The sequence below is a fragment of the Leptosomus discolor genome, chromosome 2 (assembly GCF_034619465.1).
Source record: "Leptosomus discolor isolate bLepDis1 chromosome 2, bLepDis1.hap2, whole genome shotgun sequence".
In the NCBI taxonomy this organism is placed as follows: domain Eukaryota; kingdom Metazoa; phylum Chordata; class Aves; order Leptosomiformes; family Leptosomidae; genus Leptosomus; species Leptosomus discolor.
Genome location: NC_141392.1, coordinates 29749719 through 29776124, shown reverse-complemented (window position 1 = coordinate 29776124; position 26406 = coordinate 29749719). Strand labels below are relative to the sequence as shown.

Here is a 26406-nt window from a genome sequence, read left to right as displayed (position 1 = left end):
TCGGTGATTGTTTTCTCCCAGAATTTGTTAAACTGGTTTATAAAACTGCATGAATTTTTGCATCCACAATATCCTGTGGCAAGCAGTCCCACAAACAGATCACACATGCATGAGGAAGCATATCTCTTAGTTCATTTGAAATTACCATGTTGGTTTAATTAAATGTCCTCGGTTGTTAAATTAGAACAAACAGTCATTTTCTTATTTATCTCTTCCCACCATCCATGATTTAATAGACCACTATTATTCCTCACCCACCCACCTCCAGCTTTCTCTCTTCCAGGCTGAAGAGTGTCAAATTGTTCCTTATACTGAAGAAGATCAACACCTCTCACCAATTCCCTTAGTTCCACCAAGGAGAACTATAAGCCTATGTAAATGTTTAGAAAGTAGATGTGCCCTCGGTTTGTACCATGGCGCAGTGATGCTTTTACTTATGTTTTCTTCATTCTGTTCCTACCAATTGCCCAAATTGGCTTTGTTTCTTAAAATGCTGCTGTGAATTGAGTTGGTAAACTTTAAGTCGTCATTCCTGTGTGGTGGTCCTGTGTTCAGGACCCATCACCTGTATCTGTAAGTTTGGAACTGTTCTCCCTTACCCGCACGTACATGGCATTTACCCATTCATCTGTCATTTTATTGTCTTGAGATTTTTTGCAATACTTCACTGTAAGCCTTTGTTACTCAGCTCCCTTCTCAGGTCATTTACAAATACGAACACTAACCACCCCAGAGTACAGTGTTTGACTCCTGTACTGCCTCCATCTCCTTTTATACTTTAGTCAGGTAACCTGTGTAAGAAACTTCTTTTTCAGCTCACTTAAAGAAACTTTGGTGAGGCACCTTGTCAATCACTTTTGGAGAATTTAAATGGGTTATAGCAACCAGATTTCCCTGTTCTTACACTCATCAGTTCCTGTAAAGAAGCCAGGAGGCTGTGACGCATGACTTCTCTTTCAAATGGGTATTTTGACTTTTTCCCAATGTACTACACATTTCTGTATATCCATTCATTCTGCCGTAATGGAGTTTGCGCTAATTCGCCTGCTACAGCTGTTAGCCATTGATGTGATGACTTTCTAGTACTATCATACAAGGCACTCTCAAATACATGGAACAAGGGCAGTTTAAAAAGAACAAGATCTGCCAAACTTTATTATTCACCCATATGCTAAAATCTGACTTTCTGTGTACTTACTCCAGTGTAGAGTACAAATTAACTAAAATAGACAACTATATTAAAACCCATTGTTTCTTTTGCAGCTAAGAACACCACAAAACTGGAAGATTAGTTTTCAAAGTTAATGCATCTGTTTAAAAATGTCAGCTTTTTAATGACATCTTGGCAAACAGCAAATTTCTACAAATGCATCGTGGTACCCTCTCCCATTGCATGCAAATACAGAGAGAGAATCATGCTCAAGCTAGTGCTTTCTCCCTCAGTGGACTAATTCTGCGTCGCTTGTCTCCCACGTTCCCCCCACACCGAACCAAACTGCTGAAAACCATCCCACCTTCTGTACATAAGATGATAATCTTGTGTAAAACAGTCTCTGAACACTTTTTTACTTTTATCATTTTCTAGCCAAAAATAGATGTATTTCTACATTTATCAGTCTTTTTTTTCTCTTTGCTTTATCAGTAAACGTATTGCAAAAAATTGCCATAGATCTTTCTAATGCTTCATGTCATTTTTCATGAATTTAAGTTCATCATTCAAGGCTTTCTCCATTCCTGGCAAGGTCACAATTCCTCCTTAATGCATCTTCTAAATGGGCGAGTGCTACACTAAAATGGATAGAAGAAAGTAGCTCAGTAAAGTAAAACATGCCATCTAATAATCAGAGTCTAACATGTCACCTACCTGAATTAAAACTTGCCTGATTGCAACGTTTATGTCTATCCAGCAATATGTTAAACCTGGAAATTAAAACTGAGTTACTTAACATGTCTGCAGCACACCTAATTTTCCATAACCTCTATCTACCTGCTTAGCTCTGTAAGGGGGAAAAGAAATGGTTTACATGCAATAAACATTTGTACTTCCTGCATTGTAATTTAATGTCCGCAACAGATAGAAACAAGACAACCATTGTCAACTGCTTCCTATCTCATGAGGAGTAAAACATTTTCCTCAGTTCTGATTTTGCGTCTCTTAAAAGTGAAATTTTGAGACTGATAGAGCATTTTGCATTAATAAAAACAGTGCGTTTTTCTTTTAAAAAGTCAACGATCAGTTGCCAGAGTTGTAAAAACTAGGCCCAGTTTACACTGCGTGCCAACAAAAACAACTGTTTCTTAACTTGCTAGTCCTTTTAATTTATTACCATATCAAGGAGATATAACCCAAATTTGTAATCAACAAAAAAATAATTGATGCATCAGCGTAAGAGAAGACTTGTCCCCTGCTTGCTGAAGTACAGTTCTGGTCTATATCACACTCAGTTCCCAAGCCTCTTTCCACCTCTCCTTATCTCGGTCTTCATTTTCCCACTGTCAAAGCCTGTTTTTCCAGGAAGGAAAGTTATGGTAAAGATGAGGAATATTGTTCAGCACCTCTTTGCCCTTTGGCACTGCTATCAAACACTGGGATTTTATCTGCCACATTAGCAGAGATCTTACAAAAAACACATTCCTTTTTGTATAATGTACATGGTGGTCACTGAAACAATAACCAGTTACAGATGTCTGAAGTGAGAAGAATGGACTATTTAAATAGAACTTTATAAATTCTGATGATACTTTCCCAGATTTGAAACTTTGACACTTAATTTATAACTATCAGTATGGCCATATACTTTCCTTTGTGTGTTTATTTCTAGTTCCAATCTCAGTAAGTATACTTTGTCCATCACGCTTTAAGTTTCACTATGACCTTTTGCAGATAATCTTACCCTCAACTTGCATTCATTAACAGTGTAAAGATAGTGGTGAAAAATGAAAAACCCTTTGCAAAGAATCCAACACCCAAATAAGGAATTCTGACAGGGGCTATGAACTTAAATGCTTACATAAAATTGCTGGTCACATTCAGTACCCTGCAATGACCATCTGGGAAAGTTTTTCTTTCAAAGGAAACACAAAAGTATGAAAGAAATGTAACCTCCCAGAGTCTTCCATTGAAGTTTTAATGTTACAAGACTTGTCTTCAGGTGTCCTTTCCAGGGATTTATAAAAGGACTGTTGCTCAATATGCATGGGAAATTAAGTAATAACTGCTTTAAATATCCTTGCAGTTTAGTATTACAAGAAAGCGTTGGAGGTTTTAGAAGAAAATTCTTCATGAATCTATATGTAAACCATATCTGCCAATATATTTATAGTAAATTTTTAAAATAGTCAAATAAGTTTAATAATAATCCCAGAAAACATGCATCTCTAACATTTTAAAGCTTTGCAATCAACTTCAATAGCATAAATCCACTTGCATTTTGCTCAAGACATTCAGCCATGAATTTCAGGGTCATTTTCAGGGAATACACTTCCCTTTTTTCCTAAAAGCAGTGCAACAGTAGTATTCTGTGTAAAGGTTTTACCCTCTGTGGGCAGTAGATAAACAGATGTACAAAGCATTCTTCCAAAAGACAGATCATATTACAGGTCAGAAAGTTTCTTTTCTTCCTGTTACAATATTCACCTGTACCCATGTTATTGGAAACCCACGAAGTTCAAAAAGACGGGTTGACAACATAGAAAGGCCTCTTTATATACAGCAATAATATTTCTGATAGAACTTAAGCACTGCCTACCAGTAGTCAGAAATTTTATATTAAAATACATGATGAGAGATGGTACTAATATAAACATTATTTCATTCATTTCAAAAAAGCTACAGCTGTCATACAATTATAAGTGTGAAAATCACAGGAGCAAAATCAAGTATGAACTCTCACGTGCTGCAAAAATCACCTACTAAAGGCAATGGCTGCTAAGACTATGCCAACTAAGGATCTGCAACAACATCCGCAAAGCGAGACTGCTATGGTTGAGTTTTCACTTCCTACATGTCTGCATCTTCTTAAAGAGCCAACACAGCAAAGCGTACGCTTCATATATTAAGTAAAACCCTAAATTTTTTCAATGGATTTCAACAGAAAATACCCAGAGATTTAGAGGGAATTACTCCTTGGAAAGCCACAGCTCATTTTTTTAATTAAAAAAACCCCACCTGATATTATGCTAACCTCACAACTGTCTTTGTTAAAAGGAATGAAGAAACAGAGATGACAGCACATGACAGACTACAGTTCCTGGATGTTAGGAACGCAGAGTACCACAGAGACAGGAACAAGTGAATACACTGTTCATTTTATCTGATTCAGATTAGTAAGAGGAAGACTAAAAACAGAACTTTGCTTTACCATGTCCAAGAATGTTGTTAAGCTTCACTATACTTGCATATAGCCACGTATTTCTATCTTCATATTATTTTTTGCTCGAAATTAGTAACAAAGGTCTTTTAAAAAAAGACAGAAAGACAAGCATTTGTATATAGCAAACATAGCAAAAAATACACGCTATTTATCAACTAAGAAGACCTATTATGTTGCTAAAGGACACAGTTAAATGAAGAGGAAATATTTCCTTACTTGTTTGACATCAAGAATGAATTTATGTGATCTACTGTAAAGTAATTAACATCAAAGAGAGCACCAGAGACCAGGGTGTGTAAACTTTTTAATTAATTAATATTAATGACTATCACATGATAAAAGTGCTAGATGATCCAAATCTTGCTGGCTTTAAAGTTTTTCAATATGGCCTTCAACCTTCCTTCGTTAGGCTGAAGATTACCCTGAAATAGTTACACTAAAAATTAACAGATAAAAAGCCATCCTGAGCTTAATGAAAGTTACATCTTCTTGAAATACACAATAAGTCATGAATAGCTGAATAAGCATGACTAGCAAAAAATGTTATTAATTGATAGTATTCCGTGAAAAGTCTTTCACAGAACAAAATTTTATATTTCATGCTTCAGAAAAACAATTAATAACAACAACCTACAAAAACCCTTCCATTTTATCAACCAAGCATTTTTGAAACATTCAAGTAAATATACAAGTGCTTAAAAGCCATTAAGAGCAATACACAGTTTCTGGATGAAATGTTAGAACTTTTTCTAGATGGCAAAAACATAATAAAAATCTAAAGAAAAAATCTATCCATACAGATTTTCGATTTTAAAAGGGGTTTGATTTTTGATTTTTTTTTTTTTTTAAGCAGCAATGTCTGTCCATACTACTGAGGATGTGGAGATTATCCAAATTTGTTTTATCCTCCATTAACTGATTAAAAGTAGGGATAGCTAGGAGATAAATGTTCAAGAACAAGTCTGACCTTTCTAACAAAGTCTTGAAAAATGGACTCCTGGAATACCTTACCTATATTTCAGTTAAGTACACCTTTAAAGACTTGCTCCCGTTAGAATATCACACTGAAGTGAACTTTATTTTTTTTCCAGCCTTACATGATACTGTTCATCTCTGTGTAAGAAGGCGGCACATGAAGCAATGCTTTACGAAAAACACCATCACAATATACTACAGAGACACTTCAAAAAAGGCCAAGGACATCACCCATGCTCCTAGACGACTGCAGGTAGATTTAAACTTAATAGTTTCTGAATACAGCCTTGGTAAGGGCAGGCGGAAAACGGAAAAGGATTAAGTAAAATCTACCATATGGTGACACATTGACTTCCACAGGGAAATTAGCAGATTGGAAGCACCACAGAAGTCTCCAACAATTGAACCAATACAATTAACCTACAATAAGCCATCATCCTTTCTTTGGATTAGTACTGGAGAAGGATAAAACGTTTTGCGACTTTGTTTCACTTCAGGGGCCTTAGGTTCTCCTTCCAGGGTGCAAAGAAGAGCACAGACTATAAAGCAGATAATTGTGCCCATCATCCCCTGCAAACGACGCTTTCTAGCATCTGGATATTCCTAATCGCTTCCCTATTTCAAGCTGCCAAAACCTTGCCACCTAAGGTTTTCCATCAGTTTGAATATTGTTTACTACTCCTAACGCTCATCTCATTAACCAGCCATTACCAATTCCTGTTTAACTCCCCCTGCTCCACACTTTGGAAAAACAAAGGGCAAGCAGGAGACCCTTGCCCTGTTCCTAACCTTCTCTCCATTGAACCTTTTCATTCAGCTTTCAGTTTGACAATATCTGCGCATCCCTGCTCCAGTGTTGACATCCATCATTAAATTTTTCCTCACTCCTGCTCCACTACCCTCACAACAGTCTCTGTTCCTTGCCCCAACTACCAAATCCTTGTAGCCGATTCTCATGCCAGCCACCCCCAATTCCTGCCCCATAAATAATAAGGATCTTCAGCAGGTTTTGGTTTGTTTGCCTTTTGTTGGGGGGGAGGGGTTCTGTTTTAAGTATGTTATCCCACCCTTTCTTTTCTTTACTTTCAAATTACACATACTCCATCTTCACCCTTCTAAATCTCCAGTCCGGCAGGGGCTACTAAGATTACAGGAGATTCACTCTCAGTAGAGGGTTTTCTTAACTAAAAGTTGAATCTACTGAATAAATGTAAACTGATTTTCCCAAATGTGTATAACTTGGTGGGGAGACTTCCAAACCAATGGCAAAGGGCTTATCACAAAACTCAACTTACAATTACTGTTGCTTCTCAAAGCCTGTGATTTGTTACCATTCAAAAGACTACAATACATAGCTGGTAGGTATGTCCAAAATTTACCATTTGCAGGGGGAAAAAAGTAAAAACTTAATTTCTTTTTTAAATATATACATTAATATAGAAACATTATATAAACGCTATACCATATGTATGCATGTTGAAGAGGGCAAACATATTGTCAGTTGACATTGGGGGGAAAAAAAAAAAACCCACACAACGGTCAGGAACAGTTCTAAAGGAGCTGCTTTACTATGCCATAACATGCAGCTAGAAGAAGATCTACTGGTTCTCAAAAAAAATATTCTGTTCCAATTATTGTACTAAACAAATTCCTTGCACAAAATTCACAATTTAAGCTAATTGTTTGGAATCTTGGGAAACAAAACTGGTATCAAGAACGTAGTTCTAACTAGCAGATAAAGATCATTTGCTGCCTCACTTTGTAATTATATTTATCATTTTTCCACCAAAGGAAATGAAGCTGGGCCAGACAGCTGAACAGGAATGATGAAACACATTGATTCTCTTTGCTCATACGCTGTTTGGGAGAATGGTATGTTTGGTTTTCACTGGGCAAAAGATTAACTCAAATTTTAGCAGTTACAAAACATCTGGTTTGAGTGGTATTCAGTAATGGTAACAGAATTTAAGCAGTGAAGAGCATTTAAGTATTAAAAATGAAAGGATAGTGATCTACAAACTGAAAGCTTTACTAGCCTACTGTAGTAATAGTGACACATTTAATAAATACTTCATAGTAGGGACTTTAAAAATATAGGTTTGTGTTTTATGAGTTTCTTATAATAGGTTATTCTATCAGCTGACTATTTCTAAAACTGAATTTCTCCCCAGTAATTTAGCTCATCCACAACACAACTCTGAATTTTGAGATCTTTTTAAAGCGACGGTCTTACAGATTGGTGTGCATTCTACACTATGCTGTTATTTTTATCTCTTAAATAAAATACTCATAGGAAAACAAATACTTTACATTTGTACAAACTTGTAAGAAAAGCTCAGGTGAAATACTTTAGAAAGTGCTCCTGAGAATTAATGGCAACCTTCTCAGGAAGAGTGGCAAGTTTTAGCTAGTGATTATACAGCCTACTTCTAAGTAAACCAAAGAGTCCTTACTAAAGTTATGCAAATATGTCTAAGTTTTGGAGTTTGTGTGGGATTTTTCTAGTTACCTGTCAAACTTCATAGATACACTGAAACTACATTCATAAATGTATTAATAAAGACTTTGAGAACAGAGATAAAAGACACTATATAAACCCAAGTATTTATTGACTAGATATGATGTCCATAAAAATGCTTCTATGCCATCTTACTCTTATTACCTCCATGCTACAAACAAATGAAGACCAGCCTATCAGAACCTGCAGTCATCACAATTCTTTGTGATGATGAAGATACGGCGCTTAGATAACATTGCGCACGACCACTGCACTTGCAGTTCCTAATGGTAATAAGAATACTGAAAAAATACATTAATTACAAAATAAAAAAATAAACAAACCAAAAAATCCTAGCTATGTTGAAGCCATGCCAGGTCTCATGGTAACAGAGGCCTGAAAGAGATGAACGTTCCTGTCTAGAGCTAAATTCATGTCAAATAGTAGTTACAGAATCTTATTTAATGTATTGTACCTGTGCCTACTGACATCAAACAGGTATAAGAACAATATTTATGAAATTTAGTGTTCCAATGTCCATTTAAAAAGCCCAAAGCCAGCTGGGGGAAAAAAAAAAAAATCCTTTGCTTTACTAAAACCAGAGTGATGATGCAAAATAATTCTTTGATCTATTATCTATTTGAAAGCACTAAGCTAAACACAGACAGCAATTGCTGACAAATCCCAGTAGTAAACAAACCAGTTTCACATTTTACATATTATCAAGAGGCTACAGAATTAATAGTTACAGCCAAAGAAATGTTGACACAGTTGCAGATTGAGCCGTAACATGCTGATCATGTTAAAATACTGCACAAGAAATATTTTTCCACTTTGTAAAAAGCCAGACTGTTTACATGCGTAAGTGGCTAGAGACCTTGTTGTCCGTGTGTGGTCTTAAAATTTCAGTATCATAACCATGAATATAAGGAGAAGCAGCATGAAATAACCTAATATACTTACAATGAATGCCAGACTGCAAATATTAGAAGCACTGAGATTTAAGTTTCTTGAAATGAACATTACAACATACATATACATATATCTTTACCCCCTTTCATAAGAGTAACTAATAAATTGAAGCAAAGCTTTTCTAAAATTAAACAGAGGACTCATTTCACAAAAGTTAATTTTTCTTCACTTTACATTGTTTAGAAAGGAAAAGAATTTTGAAAAAATTCAAGAAATTAAAAATAGCAAACATTGTCATTGTTAGAAACCAAGACATTCAGAAACTCTGGTAACTTCACTCATATTCTCTCACCATGTAAGATGTATTAAATTAGTCTAATTTTTACTACAACTATTATATCACAGCTCTAGTACAGGAATATCTTAAATCTCCAATTTTCTGATTTTTAGCAAATTTTTGCTGGGAATTGCTGTTCCTAATTTACTTAGAAATCACTGGGAAGACTTCTGCAAATACCAGCAATTTTATTTTTTTTTTTAAATAAAAAACAAAGCCTGACTGCTCTTATGGTTTCCTGAGGACAGCACTGTGAAACCATTAGGGAAAAGAAGATGCAAGCTATCTGCAACACAGTGAGATCAATTAGTAGCCTTAACATTCACACACTTCTATCTAAAGACTGCCATAGCTAAAGCCTACCACTCTGTCCCATCTTCCCATTCTATGTCTACCAATAAAACATACAATTTTGTAAGGCAAGCATGCAGTGTAAATCAAAAATATTCTCTTCAATCACTCAATAGAAGAATTCTCAATATTTTTCACACAAAGCGAGATTTCCTCCCACAGCCAGCAACAAAAAGCAGAGGCCATCACCTTTCCAGCGTCCACCTGTGAACCCTACTACCCATGGCTGAAATTTCTAAGATCTGATTGAAAAAAAGAGAGATTGAAAGTATATGGTTGTTATCAAGAATGCGGGTATAAAAAGGTCAGAGACAGATTTCTGGTTCTATTTGCCTTTTGTTTTTTTCTTCCCCTACTGCTCATTTGCATATGTGGGAAGGTGATGGAGGAAGGAGAAATTGCCTATTAAGTTTTCCACATGCTTATACTCTATTGGTATTTTCAATGTGTGCGATGTGTGCAAATTATTCTTCAAAATAATTTCTTCTCTAAAATTACAGCATTAAAGTTAGAAAAGAAAAATTCAGAGATGTAATTGATGAACAGAATTAACACTGTGGAACCATATATTGCATTTGGGACATACATGCCTCATGAGGTTGTGTTTCTGTTCCGTAAGCATTTAAGAAAAATAAACACATTACAAAGTCTTTAAAAGTATACTTCCCAAGTTAGAGAAATGAACAAGAAGCCATTAGAAAAGAACTATGTCCAGTTTTGGGCCCCTCTCTACAAGAAGGACACTGAGGTGCTAGAGAGGGTACAGAGGTAGGCTACCAAGCTAGTTAAGGATTTGGAGCATGTCTCTCATGAGGAACGGCTGAGGGTTCTGGGGCTGTTTAGCCTGGAGAAGAGAAGGCTGAGAGGAGACCTTATCGCTGTGTACAACTACCTGAAAGGAAGTTGCAGCAAGGCAGGGGTCAGTCTCCTCTCCCTAGGAACAAGCGATAGAACAAGGGAAAGCGGCCTTAAGCTGCCAGGGGAGGTTCAGGCTGGATATTAGGAAGAATTTCTTTACTGAAAGGGTTGTCAGGCGTGGGAACAGCCTGGCCAGGGAGGTGGTGGAGTCACCATCCCTGGAGGTGTTTGAGAGACAGGTAGATGTTTTACTTAGGGACACGGTTTAGTGGTGTTGATAGAGCTAAGACAAAGGCGGGACTCGTCTTGAAGATCTCTTCCAACTGAATCTGTTCTATGATTCTACCGGTAATTCATGCTAAAAAAAAAAAAAACAAACCAGTAAATGACCCTTGAAAGGGGTTCTTCTGACTTTCCTCAAAGGAAGCAGTAGGTAGGTAGAACCAAAATGACCTAACACCGCTTTCCATTGCAGAGGGGCACTAGCTAGCTGAACCATACCAGGGAGGAAGAGACCAAGCAGCATTATTTGGTCCCCAAGTCTCCAGCATGCCCAGGAGCTCCCCTTCCGCAGGGCACCACGGCCACTAGCATTGCCTGCCTCCTCCGCTAGCATCGTCCCCACCTTCTTTTTAGTGCCTGCTGCTGATAGCATTGGCCAGCCACGCCGAACTTCCTCAGACCAAACTTTATCTTGCATCAAAGGAGGAATGCAAGAATTGTATCCCACCAAGACTGGGCTTTTTAACAATTTTTTTTTTCAGCTACATAAAGTTTTATACAATTAATTTCTTCAGTGCAGAATTATCTGTAAACAGCCAGCTTTTGCTCTAGTCCAGAAACACTAATGGACTGGTTGAAGACAGCTGCAAACAACAATGAAAGGCCTGAGAATTTATTTTGTAATGCCAGACTGCAGAAGCTCCCTATGGAAGTCACAGAGGGAAACTCCAGAATACACAAGTATTCAGTGACAGATTTTCTTCCCATTTAGGTAGCAGCATAATCATTCCAATCCCATTACCTGCTCACATGCAATCTGTTCCTTAGAATATCAATGGTACATTATTGCATTTTCATGCTTATGATCTGCAGTTTATCTGCAATTTAAACAGTTAAACATACACCCCTGCTATTCAACAGCAGTTATGTAAGTGAAAGCTTATCCAAAGTTGCTCCCCCCACAGGACACTGACCTTCCACAGCCTGTTTGTTCCACAACCCTGCCACTCTCCATTTTACTCTTTCTCTCCCTAGTTCTGTCCGATTTGTAAGTCTCTACAAGATGCTGTTATAAACATGAAAATAAAAGCAAGGGATCTTCACTGCTGAGAATGAGCTCTCACAGAACAAAATTTCCATAGTCCTTTCACTTTGTGGGAAAGCCTGGAATCCTCACCTTAAATACATGGGAAACTCCATCACACAGCCCACAACAGAACTACCATTTGAAAAAATCCTTGCTGGTTTTCACAACGCTAGTAAGATAACAGATTGCACTGCATTTAAACTACATTATATTTAAATAGATTTGGACTATTGTCTTACTACATTAACTTTACTACATTAAACATGTAGCATCCTGATTTTGTGAAGAGGTTCAAACTGTTACTGAAAAGACAAGGGAACTAATCTAAACATCTTGAAGATCACTGAACTAATTTATAGGTGGTCAAATCAGAGAAATGAGTATGCCACTTGCTGATCAAGTGTGGCAATCCAAAGAGAAAGAGCAAACTAGTATTTCAAAATCAAGTACCAATATTACTACAAATGTTCACGGTGAGTAAGTTCCCCTCTTAAATACGATTATGTTGCCTGTTCTGAAACTACCATTTGCATCAATTTAAAAGTCACTAGTATCTATGTAGATAAAGCCTGGTGCTAAGGGCCAACCACTTCTTACATGGAACAGAAATACACAGGAGGATACGAGCTGAAGTTATTTCAGGAACACCTGTACTCTCTGAAGAGCAGGCACAGCTCTCTATTGCCTCTCTCTCAGGCATCACTTCCAAAAGTTCTGTGTAACATAGCCCACAGCTAATGACAGTCAATGGTGATACTGAAGTTGTCCACTTTTTGCTTCTTAATAAAAAAAGCTAGTGTTTGGCAATCTGTTATTCCTAATATCTCCATGTAAAGGAAGAATTCCACATTAGCAGAGCAACAGAAGGTAAAGCAAGGCCCTGTTCACATGTGGGTCTCCAAGGAACAAGACAAGCAATGCCGCTAGTAATTCCAGAAGTATTTTCTCCTTCTAAACGAGTTTTGAATTTGTAGTCCACTGCGACAACCAAACTTTCTATTACATTTTAACAGTATGTGACCATCACTGGTATCCATAACACTGCTACAGATCCAATGGTCTGACCAACTTACAAATCTGGTAACTGTATTTTGTATCCATTTTCTCTGCTTGGAGTAGGAATGCTGTCTCATAACGGTACGTGAATAACAGTTGCCTCACCCTGTCACAACACTGGCTGCCAGCAACAGAGCTTTAAGCGATTTTCTAGGTGTACAGCTTGAAATACTGAGATCTCTTGATGCTTGCAAAAGATACTCTAACAAAAAGGTAGATTCTAATAATATCTGAGTACCATTTAACTTCTGAACTTTCAGTATTTCTTATTGTATCCTTCATCACTGCATCTTCCCCTCCCAAAATTTGTATCATAGTTCACATAGGAATTTACAAAACCAGACTAAATCCCAGCAGTTCCTACATGCTTAACAATGTAGACCTCTATAAACAACAAAAACAGTGACAATACATGAACCATCTCTAATAGCCCTACAGAAAACGGCTTCAAATTAGCCAAGAGTTTTCTGAACTACGTAGAATATGCTGAGTACCTGTAATGAAATCTCTTTTCAGTTCATAATCAGCAAGGACCCCTAGTTTTATCTTCCAAACATTCTGCAAATCAAATCACAATTCCTGCCAATTATCAGGGGGAAGAAGGGATATAGGCAAAGAAACATTTTCCTTAAAAAAAGAAAAAAAAAGAAAAAAGGTAAGTCTTTTAAGGTCACCTGTAAACAGCACGCTCCATTTCCAGCAAACAATAAAAGCATAACAGAATACTAAATTCTGTTTTCTGAAAGATGCCTAAATTAACATATAAAGACTTAAAACTAATGACAAATTCCGGCAATTTTCTGAATAAATTTATAAGCCTATGTTGTTCTTTTATTCCAAATCCTCCTGTAAGATTTCTCTCTGCTGGGACACCCACGGAAGCCAATGACAATTTAATTACCAGTCACTGCTATTCAGACTATTTCATATCATACTACACACACTCAGTACTCGGCACTTGTTTGAGGCGAGAATATGTTCTGGATGGCTGCTTTTTTAAATTGTGGGCTTCATTTTCAATTTTTGATGTGTCAGACTTACTGCTATCATTTAAATTGTTTTAAATTCGCTGAGACATGGATTGCAACTCCCTGAGTTTAACACCCAGCAAAATCAGAACCAGAGACTTACAGACAATATCACATAGGGAACAACTCTTTATAAGCTTGTTTTCTATTACTGAAGATTACCTTATTATGGCAAGACAATGCACTATGGTAGTGTACTTATATTACTCTCCATTCTATTTTTGTACTATTGGAATGTCAAAATAAAGAAGGGAAACTTAGATACTGCGTGACCCTACTGACTGTCAGATCCTAGGATCTTGGCATTGAACAGATCCTCTTTAATGGCCCAAGACTTAGCTCTTTCCCAACTCTTTAGTTCAGCAAATATTTTATGTTCAGAGCTATACACTTCGCTTCCATCAACCTTTATCTGTATGATACAAAGCAGGATAAACCACAACCATGTATATTTGGTTAACTATGAGTGCTATTAAATCACCGGTATATTCAATGAACAAAGATGACCCTCTGAGTTTAAAATAGGAGAACATTGGCTTGAACTTGAAAGGCTGTATTTAACTGTATCTTATATAAACTATTGTTTCACCAGCTGAGTGGTGTCAGATATGCCAGGCACCTTACTGCTTCCTGGAAACTACGCAGGGCCATGCAAAGTGAGCCTTGCATGTGGGACAGAGCTTAGTTTAGTTATTGCACAAGTTTTTAGAGCAAAATGAGGACAGAGTCACCAACAATATGAAAATGCTGAGAAAATGTTCTGTGGCTGTGTCCCATTTTGTTGCGTGGAAACCAGTGGTATTATGTCATTCTTCCTCACCTCTGTTCTTTTCCTCACTCTCCCTCAAGACCAACAACTAACTATTCTTCAATGTGCATTTGATGCAACATCTTTATAGCAATTCTCCACTTGAATGTTACTTACTAGGCACACAGTCACTACAGCAAGTGACATAGAAAAATTAATAAAATCTTTGTATTGCTGAAACTTGTGAAGCTTGTGGATTCAGGATTTCATGCAAGAGGATCTGTCTGTAAAACAGACAGCAGAAATAGCAAAGAAGCCTCAGTGAAAGAAGCTACAAAGACAAGAAAGTACAAAACCAAGAAAGATGATACTTGCTCTTAAGGCTTCATAAATGGACTATACTTCCCTAGCAAAGTGTACACAGCCAACACAAAAAGATCATCTTGAAGCACTCAAACCACTTAAGATTTTGGTTCAAAACCATCTGCACATGATCTATACCGCAAACTATTCTTTTGCCACCTCCCCAAGAGAAAAATCTCTCAGCCACAAATACTGTTTTGCAGTAAGAACGCAGAGTTGTGTTTTGTGTAGGCCTCATTAATAACACTGTATTCTGTGAAGCAGGGAAATACAAAATACATTCAGTTACTTGTCAAGCACCTTTTTCGGCTTTATAACATAGAATCTTAAACACCTAAAGTTTAATTTAACATTTTTTCATAATTTTATTTTCACTTCATCCATCTTTTCACAGTCCCTAGGCAATCACAAGTTCTCAACACAGGGTTTTTCATTTTACTCTTTTCTCATTGAAATTAAAACTTATTTATCTTTTATTATTTGGCTGTATCACTTTTCAGTATTTTTCCAACCTAACTTCTTTAGACATTGACATTATAAACAGACTGCATTTAAAATAGACAGATAAACTGAACTGAGGAAGGCTGTTGACAAAATAAATTAGTATGTCCTTAGTTAAGCTACAGTGTCCTACCAATATATTCTTACAGGCTCTGATCGAAAGCCCATTGACTTCAGTGAGGTTTGGGTCAGATCCACTATAAGAACAACTTAATTCAGTAGTGGTAAATGAAATCTAAAATGTAGAATTTGATTAGAAAACCCTCCAAAACACCACAAGTAATGTTGATAACTTCTTCACAGCTCATACAGATTTTTAGTTCCTTAAACTATTATTAAAAAAGTCTGGAATTTATAGTTTTTGCCAACCACATTGTCACAGCTTAATTGAGCAGCTGTCAACTGCTAGAAAAAACCTGCATCATCATCCCTTTTAGAAGAACTAGTGTGGGAAGTGAAACACTTACATGGGATCTAAAGTTTCTGGAGTCATGGTAATGAATCTGTTTTCATCAGGTGACCATGAGTCATCATTTTATCAGCAGTTCAAAGGGTTTTCACAATAGCTGCACGTCATCAGTGCTTATGCTCAGCAATGACTGCAGCAGAATCCTGAAATAGGGTGCGATGTACCAGTATTTAAGGAAAAGTTTGGCTATTGAGTCAAGAAAAATACTGCAAAGTCATGGTTGAACAAGGGCTGCAGTGAACAGAAAATGTCCAGAAACTAAGCTTTTATTTGAGAATTGAAACCAAGCAGTAATTTTTCTTTCAAAAATAGATTCCTTTTAAGGAAGTTGCGAACCACATGGATGGAACATAAGGAAAGAGTAAACAACGTGTTGTCAGTCTCTCTTCTCGCTTTTATTCCATAGTCCAGTCAGAACACACTCATATATCAAATACTCAGACAACTTCCACATATCAGAATTCACCTACATTGTCAGGGTGGGGAGAGGCCACATGAAACAATACAAAAAAATTTATATTAAGTTTTCATGATACTAACATCAAGAGTGAAAGCTGCACCATTGCGTCATTAAACTGTTTGTACACGACATTACCACGTGCTATATGAACCATGCATTTCTTTACCTCCCTGCTTACTAACCTCCAACTGAATCTGCTCTAGAAAGAGCTGAAGAATTTCACCTACAGCACAAGCTGAAGCCTCTCCCAGGACCTAAAGACATTCAGTGACCCCACGCAGCATCTCTGCTAAGCCCTGATGTTTTGCTAGACTCAGAGAGACTGAAATCTGCTTCTAAGTTTCCCAGCCCTTCCTCCTTCACTGCTGGACTCAAGGGTCAAGCAGGCAGTACCACAAGATCTCCAAGAAGCAGGACAGTAGAGGTGTAAAATATGACAGTGCTGGTCAGGAATAAAGCACGTGGTAATTATCAAGGAGATTACACCTTTGAATTAATTACGTCTAAAAAAAATTTAATATCACTCAGTGTGGCGTATATTTAGAACCCCCTAACACTGTCACAGTAGTATAGTGCTCAGTTAGCAAAAGCCTCATTTTCTGCCACAACTGGAACTTTTAAAACTAATTGGATTAATTTATTTGAATTACTGAAAAAAAGTAATGCAAGTTGAATCATTTTTTTATTCCTTATTTGAAGTGATCCCCGTGAAAGCAGTGTTTCCACTATCGATGTTTATCCCTCTGGCTTCCTATTCCTTTCTCCTTCTGCTAACACTTTAATCTCTCAACTCTTCATTCACTCATCATTTCCCTAGGCTTGAAAATTAATCCTCTGAGGTCAGTGAGGAAACTTCCATTGACTCCAGGAGGTTTAGAATTAGACCATACACTTAATTTTCCTCCCCCCTCTACCTCCCAACTTCCTCTTTTCTTTCTTCTGGAACTTATTTACTCCTCTCTTTAGTCATTTCATATCTGGTCCCATGAAACTGGGAATTAAATGCAGAGTTAAGAAAGAACTAAATAGATGTCCCTCCATCCATTACCATAATTTTCTACTTTCTATTTTAAATAACAAGGGATCTGGGGGAAAAATGTTATCTTCTTAAGAAATTTAAGTCCTTTTAGACAAATATCATATTTTATCAATTCATAAAAAAATGAATGTCACAGCTGAGTGAAGTGTATGATGCTACTTGGTAACAATTCCAACCACCTGTATTTATCATTGTATGCAATGTGACTTTAGGAGAACATCATCCCTAGTAAACCACCATCAAATGGTTAGTATAGCTATTTCTTAATTTTTAAAGACACAAAAAGCCAATATTAGAACATCCAGTACACATAAAATTCAACCACCTTTAATCAGTTTGGACAGCTTTTACGAATTCTATCTGATTGTAGAAAACTTAATCTGAGCATATTTCTATTGAAACATTTGTAAGTACTCCAACTACAGGAATTTCACATCCAAATGCCAGTTTTGCAATGGTGAAAGAGAAACGGACATCAGAAAATACCATATTTATTAGTTACTTTAACTAAGCACTCCAAAAAACCTAGTTCTCAAACTAGAAATCAGTATGCTAAACAGTTCAAAACTATGTATATAAAAAAGCATCTGTAGTATCAGTCTAGTAACTGAGCAGTCACAACATACAAAAAAGTTATTTTAAACACAAACAGTATTCCATATTCTCACTCTCCACTTGACAGCACTGCATTCATGTATCTATGGACTTAATATAGAAGTAAAAATGCATTTTCATCATTTACATTTAATTTATATTTAATTTATACAAAAACATTTAATCACTCCATTACTCATGTGGAATCAGAAAAAAATTAAAAAGCAGATAAAACCTTTTCTCTCCAAACAACTTGCTAGAAGAAGAAAACACACCACTTTCTCATAGAGCAAAATATTTCCAGAAATATTGGTTAGCTAATTCAATGGATACACTTCACAGAAATGCTAACTTTAACCTGTCTTGCCCACTTCGATGACACTTAAGAATCATCCGAACAGACATATCTGATACAGAAATCTTTATCAACACACTATCACTGTATTACATTTCAACTAGTAGCTAAAAACAAAAACAAAAAAAAAAGCATTGGAAAGGCCAGAGATCTGGTGAAGCTTTAGCATTAGAAATCTATTTTAAACAGAAATTTAAATGGAAACTTATTTAAATGGAAATATCAAAAAGACCCCTTCAAAATAAACTGCTCATTTTCTTATTCCAGACCAAAGACAATGAATACCTTCCTACAGGTCTGTAAGCAGACCCTAAAATGACCCACCCACACAGTGCTGTAGGTACATACTACAGCGTTGGCTGTCAGGAAGACCGCTTTCCACTGCCTTTACCTACTGTTAGGGCCTACAACCAACATTCTTTCTCTGCACACTTTCTTTCATGGAGCATTTCTAAGATCCACAAAGACAGATGTTAAGAAGCCTTTGGTTATAAATCAGTATCTTAATGATTACATTAAGATACATCAACATAAAAAGCAAAGGATACATATGCAAGCAAAATGGAGAACCGACCACATTACAGTTGTACTGTCATTTTTCTGTCCAATCATTTCCAGTACTTCCATTCAGTACACCCAACCAATACAAAACAGAAAAGCATGCTCACTACTTCAAAGGAACTTGCAATTTAAAGCAAGAAAAAAATTTGAGGTAGGAAGGACCAAAAAGTTTCAGTTACACTTCTAGCATGCAATAATTTAAATTGATAACAAGGAACACTGCTGAAAAATCGATTGCAGTGTGCTGGATGACCAGAGGGAACACTGAAACTATAATTATTGTAACCTAAGATATGTGCTAGCAAAGGCCTACAAATCTGAGACAGAACAGAGCTCTTACTTTCTCAAAGTAGGAAATGGCAAAGTAAAAAAAGCTTCCCTTTGAGTTCAGCTATTGACACGTAGTAACAACTTAAAAGTCTTCGGTGTTTGGCAAATGAACAAATTGCAGAAAACGGTAAATGAAATTTTTCTATTGCATCCATAAAAATTACTATATTTAGTTCTGCAGTTTGGCATGAATAAAGTCAATTTACACAATTCTGGAAGAGCAATTCTTTCTAGTTTGTCCAAAGTTTTAAACAAGGCCCTAGTGATATTATTTTTCAAATCCATATAGAGTTCATGATTTTGCTTTAAGCCTCACCAATTAAAGTTAAGATTTATTTCTCAGAACAGCAGTAAAATATTTTAGCAACACAGAGAAAGCTTAATTAAGTTCACATGTCTTATTTTCCAGATTTGGGGGTATTTTACCATGCAGTGCTTTAAGAAGTACCAATATTTCCTAAAATTGAAAACTGCTTATCAAATCAACTTGCATAAATTATCTATTGCACATCACAACACTATGGCATCCAGACACTCGACAAGTGAAGAAAGTGCATTTAGGACCTACTGTAGTTCTTGTATTAAGGTTTAAAGCTATTTTACTGCATCAATTATTTTATTTCAATCACTTTTAATTGCCCATAAAACCAAGCTTAGGATCGCCTTTCAAAAATAGGCCAACTACTCCCTCTACTGAAAACAACTGACCATTACATTGAAGGTACAGGGATCTTCACATAAAATCTGCGCTGTCAAGATTATAGGTGTTTTCCTTTTAATTACATTCCAGTTAGCTAAGAGTTTAAAAGACCGATAAGCTGTACTTTTCGCTCTTACCAAAAAGATTAACACACAGACACCTACAAAACCTGAAAACTTAAAAGCAGAGAACATAGAAGACAAGGCATGCATGAAATGTTTTCAGACTCAGTAAAATACCCCTATCCATTTCAGACACATGGAACCTAAAAGAAAGCATGTAGTGTTTTCTATACTCCCCCTGCAGAGAGGGGTGAGAACATTTTCTGCCTTTTAATGGAGAATCTTTTGCACAGGGATCTTCCTTGAAAAAATTACGTGAAAGTTAAAGTCTTTGAAAAGAGAATAGTCACATTAAAAACAAATCCAGTCCATGTAAAGAAGCAAAAATTCACACACAAAGTCTCCAATCTAACAAGTAAAACGTTATGCATCTCTGCACAAAGCAAATTCCAGTCAGCTTTTCACATATTTACATTATAGGTTTGATACATTTTAGTCAAGGCAAGTCAATACCAGTTAATGTTCAGCATTCACACAAAAACTTATCCTCCTTTCTCACATACTACCAGAAAGAAAGTAAAGTTGCATCTCATTGGCACCCTCCACAGTTGTATCTATTATAGTGCTTACCTACAAAGGCATGCTCAATAAGAATCTGCCCATTTGCTCAGTCAGTGACATTAAAGCACTTAGTGATTGCCAGGGTACGTGCTGAATACCAGTAAAGTGTCTATGCTGAATCAGCAAGCTGTAATAATGCAGGTCAGTTATCAAATAGCTTAAGACTTTTTATCTAGTAAAGATATTTCAATTCACACTACTTGTTTTCTTGGGCACTTGCATTAATATTGATGATATCAAGAGTTCTCAGCTGAGAAAAACAATGCCTTCAGCCTCAGCTCCTGTTGTTACTCACATCAGCGGCATATAGACTCAGAGTATCAGCTAAAATGTGCTCAAAATTGAAGATATTTCTCCTAACTCCTATATCAATTTAGAAGCAGTAAACAGTATAGACATGATACCATTAAGGTTTACAACCACATTAAACAGTAAAAAAAAAAAAAAAAAAACAAAGCAAACATCCCACTAAATGACAGCAGTTTTCCCTGGAAAAATTGTTTGGTCTGCTTATTGAACAGGTTGGTTACCCACAAAACCAAACTTCAACAGCTTCCACAGCCTCATCAGTCAGGAAGTTTTTTGCAGCTGTCCTCCAAAAAACCCAAGCTAATCCACAGAGGAAAAAGTCTCTTCTGTTAAGAAAATTCCTGGAAAAAACATTTCCAAGACAATAATATACTGCACTAATCGCTTCGAAATGTATGCACCCCTGACATACAAGAACATGAGAAAAGGTCCAAAAGAGAAGGTTTCACAATTTTTACTGAACAATTAGTTTTATTTATTGATTATTGCTGATACAGTAAAAGCATTATGAAGTGCTATGTTTATTGCATAGTGTTTTGAAAAGCATTACTCTTCAGATACATAACCAAAAGTCAGAGATTGTTTGCAAAATAAACCGCAATGGCATTTTACTGGATGTAAGACAACTAATCCATGAAAACAGGAAAAGAGGTAAAAAAAGATGCTAATAAAGAGTCAAGTGTGATAAATAGTTTAAGAACATTGCTACACCTTAAACCAGGGACTCAGATTACCTGGGAAGTACAAAAATAATATTGCAAGATTATAGTAAGCAAAGAATCAACTGTAAACATTATTTCAGGTAGCAATTCTCAGTTTTACTGAGGATTCACACAGTTTCTAATTCTAACTAGACAAATAATCAGTTTTAGTCACATGATATTAATCTTCAGCTGACCTCAGATACACTCTGCCATGATACAGCAGTGATTCAAGAAGTTTGCTTCCAAAGACAAGCTGATACAAAATATGCTACCAGGACCAGAAGCCCGAAGAATACATCTCTTCATCATTAATTTTTAAAGTCAACATATACACATTCTAACCAGTATCACAGATTTTTTTTTTTTTTTTTAATGAAAGCTATGACATTCTACTTACCTTAATAACAAATTTGTTGGATGCCATGATAGGTCAGTGTAAGCTGGTCCTATAAAAATATCAATTAAAAGTGATCAGCACTAGACGAAAACCTCAAACCTCTACATCAACTACGAAGGATTTTTAAAATCTATTATTCACCTTTTTCATTACTTCTGTTCTTCAAACTCTACACTCTGCTTTAAGAAAACCAAGGAAAACTCTTATTTAAAGCAGAATTACTTAGGTACCTGTATTGGTTTCTGTTAGTGAACCTCATAATTGTTGAGGCACTTAGCATCCAACACATGAAGTACAAAATTCAAATTATTTTTCAGACTGGTACCAAGACAGAGACAAATCCACCTAACTTATCCTCAAAAAGCCTTTCAGAGAGCAGCAAACAAAACCTGGAACATTCCTTTGCTACTGTCGCAACCACTGGTCCCTACGTATATGGGCCCTGGCCTAGTTTCTCTTTAAAAATAATAGCTTCATATAAAATCCTTTTGCATAGCTTAAAGAAAGAATAAAGAAGAAAAGACGGAACACACAAAATTTAAAAAGGTTTTGTATTCAAGAAAAAACTATCTTAATACATTAAATAATACCTGCTCTAGTCAAAAGAATCCTCAAGCCTCTCCACATAAAGTTCATCCCTTGGTATCTTGTGGATACTCCATTTCTACGTAACTAGGGAGCCCGCAACAGCCTGCATACATCAACAGCTTTATAGAACCAATATCCTCCATCATGCTCTCTTAACAGGGGCTCAGCAACACTAAGCAAATTTCAGAATTTGCTTACGAACCAAGCAGCAGTAAGCAAACTTCAAACTGAGACATCCATTCACTACCTGCAGTTCTGGCAATCAGTAGTATCAGAGTTTAAACCTGCTCAAGAACAAAGCACAGCCACATTTTTTTTTTCAGTAAGAAACAATGGCTTCTAGTGCACATAGTATGCATTTATATAAAAGTTATGTATATTAAATTTTAGACTACTACACACATAAATTAATGTAACCTGAGCATTACTGTGGTTGCACAAAAGCCCAGTGGACTTTAGACACTCTCTTCTCTTACTTATCTCAAACAGGATTTAGATTGCTTAATTTAGGACATTTAGTGAGGTACATTTAGCTGCACAGACCCTGACTCTGCCTCAGACTATTCCAACTAACTCAAGAAGCATTAATTCATGCTGGAAGTCAAACACACTCTCCCTTGAACGCAGGAAGAAACCTTCAATTAATTGCTAAGATTTCCCCCTGCCTTCAAAGAACACTATCTCACTCAGATGACTACAAGCTTTAAGTTGGCCTGCAAGCCAACCACAAGTCTCATCACCTTTCACATGGATTTCAGGTTTTTACCTGCCTTTTTTTTTTTTTCCAAACTGAGAACCATTATGGTCACATCACTGAAACTACTGGGGAAGTCCATCATTCTCCACATAAATGGGAGCTAAACATGTACTTGTCAAAAAGTAGAAGACTGGGTCAAATTCATGAAAGTCTTTCCAGCTAATCCCACAACACTGGGATTCAGAAGAGACACAGAATGGACCCTATGGTACCAAATTAATATATCTACAAAAATCCAGCATAAGAACAGAGGCAACAGACAAGGAAGAGACTTGGATTGGACAGAAAACCAGGCGAGCAAGGGTCTAGAATACTGGCAGAAGACAGAGTACCCAAACAATCCAGTTCAAGCTTCAAAATCAAGAAAGAAAACAAGTGTCAGTAGCTGCTGCCTGCAACAGACGAACTGCAACAGAAACTACACTCAGAACAGAGCTGCTTTTTACACTCAAGTTTCCTAACGGATTAGTCTCTTAATAAGATGGACAAATCTAGTCAACTTTGTAAACGATGCTATAGGAAAACAGTAAGAAGGCAGGAAGACATACCCACTTCAAGTTATTGTAAAGTACTGCAATAGAGCTGTCAAAATTTCAGGATACAAGTCAGGTTGGTGACACGTGTCTCTCAGGGACTACACTTGCACGTTTCAAAAATGCAGTCCTCATCCTTATTTAACTTCAAAAAAGTGCAAAACAAGATAAGGACCCACTTTACAACTACATAGCATAGCACAGATAATTCTGATCTTAAGATTCAACCGCAATCATTTTGAACTAACCAAACACTTCCATGGAGTGCTTCCATTCCAAATATCCAAATGCTGAGAACGAAGATTTCAAAACAACTAGGAGAAAATGTGAAAGTAACTAGGGCCCAATTCCATATATTGGCTCAAGGAAAAGTCCCAATCACATCAATGATTTTGTTTTTCTAATCATCTAGTCATATCAATATCCAAGCAGTAAGAAACAGAAACAGTAGAAGGATAGTAAACAGTGAAAAGCAAAATGGTTGTTACTGTAACCAGGTTAAAATGAGTTTGAACTGAGAATCATTCTGCACGTAACTACAGAAAATAATCTTTAGTATAATCAACAAAATGTTTCAACTACATTCTGAAAAAGCTCAAAGTTAGAGCTTTTATCAGCTGCACAGTAATAGTAAGCAGAAAGTTATAGAGAGCAAATTGAATTTTCAAATAACGGTCATGCAGACAGAAGATGGAATACCAGGCCTTGTGCCACACGACTATCATTCTCCCTTGCAGAAAACAGCCTTAGAAACTTTTCTCAGAGTAAATTCTGTCAACTTTACTGATAGCAATTTCAGGAAACACAACATAAAGGAAGTGCTCTGGATCCTTGGGACATTATATTTCAATTCAGTCAGGTATTAAGGTGCTACTCAAAGTAAACATAGTAGAACAAGTATAAGAAGAATCCTAGTAGGTGATAAAACCCAGACTTGAAGCAGCAGCTGCTAGAACTAGGTCAGAAGAGATGCTAAAAGTAAATGGCAGCCACCAAGTGAAAACCAACTGCGCTTCTCAGTTCCTTATAATGGTGTACAAGATCATATTCTTGGTGTTCAAGAACTCCAAGGAAGGACTATCCACCCCATCACACAAAACCAAAAAGCAAACAATAAGATATATCACAGCCTTTTCCAACACCACAAAACCTGGGCATGTGCAACTCATCAGATTCTCTAAAAGACAAAAAAGGTCTCAGCAGCATTTCAGGATTGGGTTTTTAATTTTAATGAAGGGCTAGTATCCAGAGCTTTATTAATGATCCATACATCCTCCCCCAACCAAAAAAGAAAAAAAAAAAAATTAAAATCACAAATAGGAAAAATAGTAGGCAAGAAACAGCAAAAAGTGGGAGTGTTAAAAGCTATAGTCTATTCTCCAAGCAGCTAGAACCACAACCTGAAGTTAGGAAATCTGTAATTACAAACACAATTTGCTGTGGAGCGCACCATCAACTCGGAGCTCCTACAACAGCAATGACAATATTGAACAAACCTAACATTTACATGGCAGCACCTGTACCTTGGGATATGGTAGAACACAAGGTACTTTGCCTCATGCTTCCAGGAACATAGTTCACCCAGATTTTACGTCACTTTTGAGCTACATATGGCAGATAATTCATGATGGTGCTGCAGGCCTGTGATATGAAGAACAGTATTTGGACTGCTAATGTTTTATCATTAATCCTTACAGTAGCATAATATGAAGAAGAGCTGAAACAAAACCTGCCAGAGCATCATCTTTTCTCCAAATGCTCATGTCCTGCTTGAGAACAAAGCACATAGGTGAATCAGCTGAACTTAGCCTGGCATCACCAATCTCTTCTTTCTAACAATTTGCCATCCAGAATACTGCTGTAGCACCTTAATACCTGACTGAATTGAACAAGTCTGCAACTACTGATGTGAGATGCACTGATGTCAGGCAGAAATCCTCTCCAAATACAATTTACAAAATGACAGAAGGAAAAAAAAAAAAAAAAAAGAAAAAAAGATGTGTAAGGAAAGTTACCTTTGGTTCAATTTGCTCTTCAGGGGAATAAGCTGACTTTGGGAGTTTGCCAACTACCCTGTGCTTTGCATTGACCATATAGGTAAGACAAAGGAAATAAAGCAGACAGAATGAATGTGAGCAAATCCTCAGAAAACCCAAAAAGAATACACCTATTCTGTGAACCATCAGGAAACTGAACAGATGAAAAAATACCCAATACTAAGACAGCAGAAAATGAGGAAAAACACCCATCAATTGTACAAGAAAAAAAGCCAGCAAGCCCCAAAATAGTTTTAACGTTTTCTGTGTTGAAAAAAAACCTTCAAGAAACACAGATCTATTACAATTGCTACCACTTGGTAACAAGACTCTGTTTCACAAAATACTGTATCTGTTGCAAACTCATGCAAAACCCTAAAAGAAGCTGTATATAAGAAAATGTGAAGATAAGCAAATAAGGCAGGGAAACTCCTCTCAGAATCTATATATATTAAAAAAAAAGTCTCGATACAGTATTTGCAGTATTTCAACATCTAAATTTTTGATAGACAGTCTGTACAAGAAAATATGATTTAAACACATAGGTTCCCTGTAGCTAGACTGACACACTTCAAAAATAATG

The 26406-nt window shown here is 36.5% G+C and overlaps 1 protein-coding gene across 2 annotated transcripts in view; it reads right to left on the bottom strand.

The window, feature by feature from the left end:
* The window catches only part of SLX4IP (SLX4 interacting protein), a 78055-nt gene that overhangs the window by 50067 nt on the left and 1582 nt on the right, over positions 1-26406 (bottom strand). Inside the window, exons 1-2 of one of the 2 annotated variants that reach the window (XM_086460822.1) lie at positions 25803-25883; positions 21910-21958 (exon numbers count right to left, since the gene is read on the bottom strand). In XM_086460822.1, coding sequence (XP_086316948.1) covers positions 21910-21936 — 27 coding nt within the window. In that variant the 5' untranslated portion in view covers positions 21937-21958; positions 25803-25883. Of the gene's footprint in view, positions 1-21909; positions 21959-25802; positions 25884-26406 lie in introns of those variants that run through there. The other variant, XM_086460823.1, reaches the window with a different exon arrangement.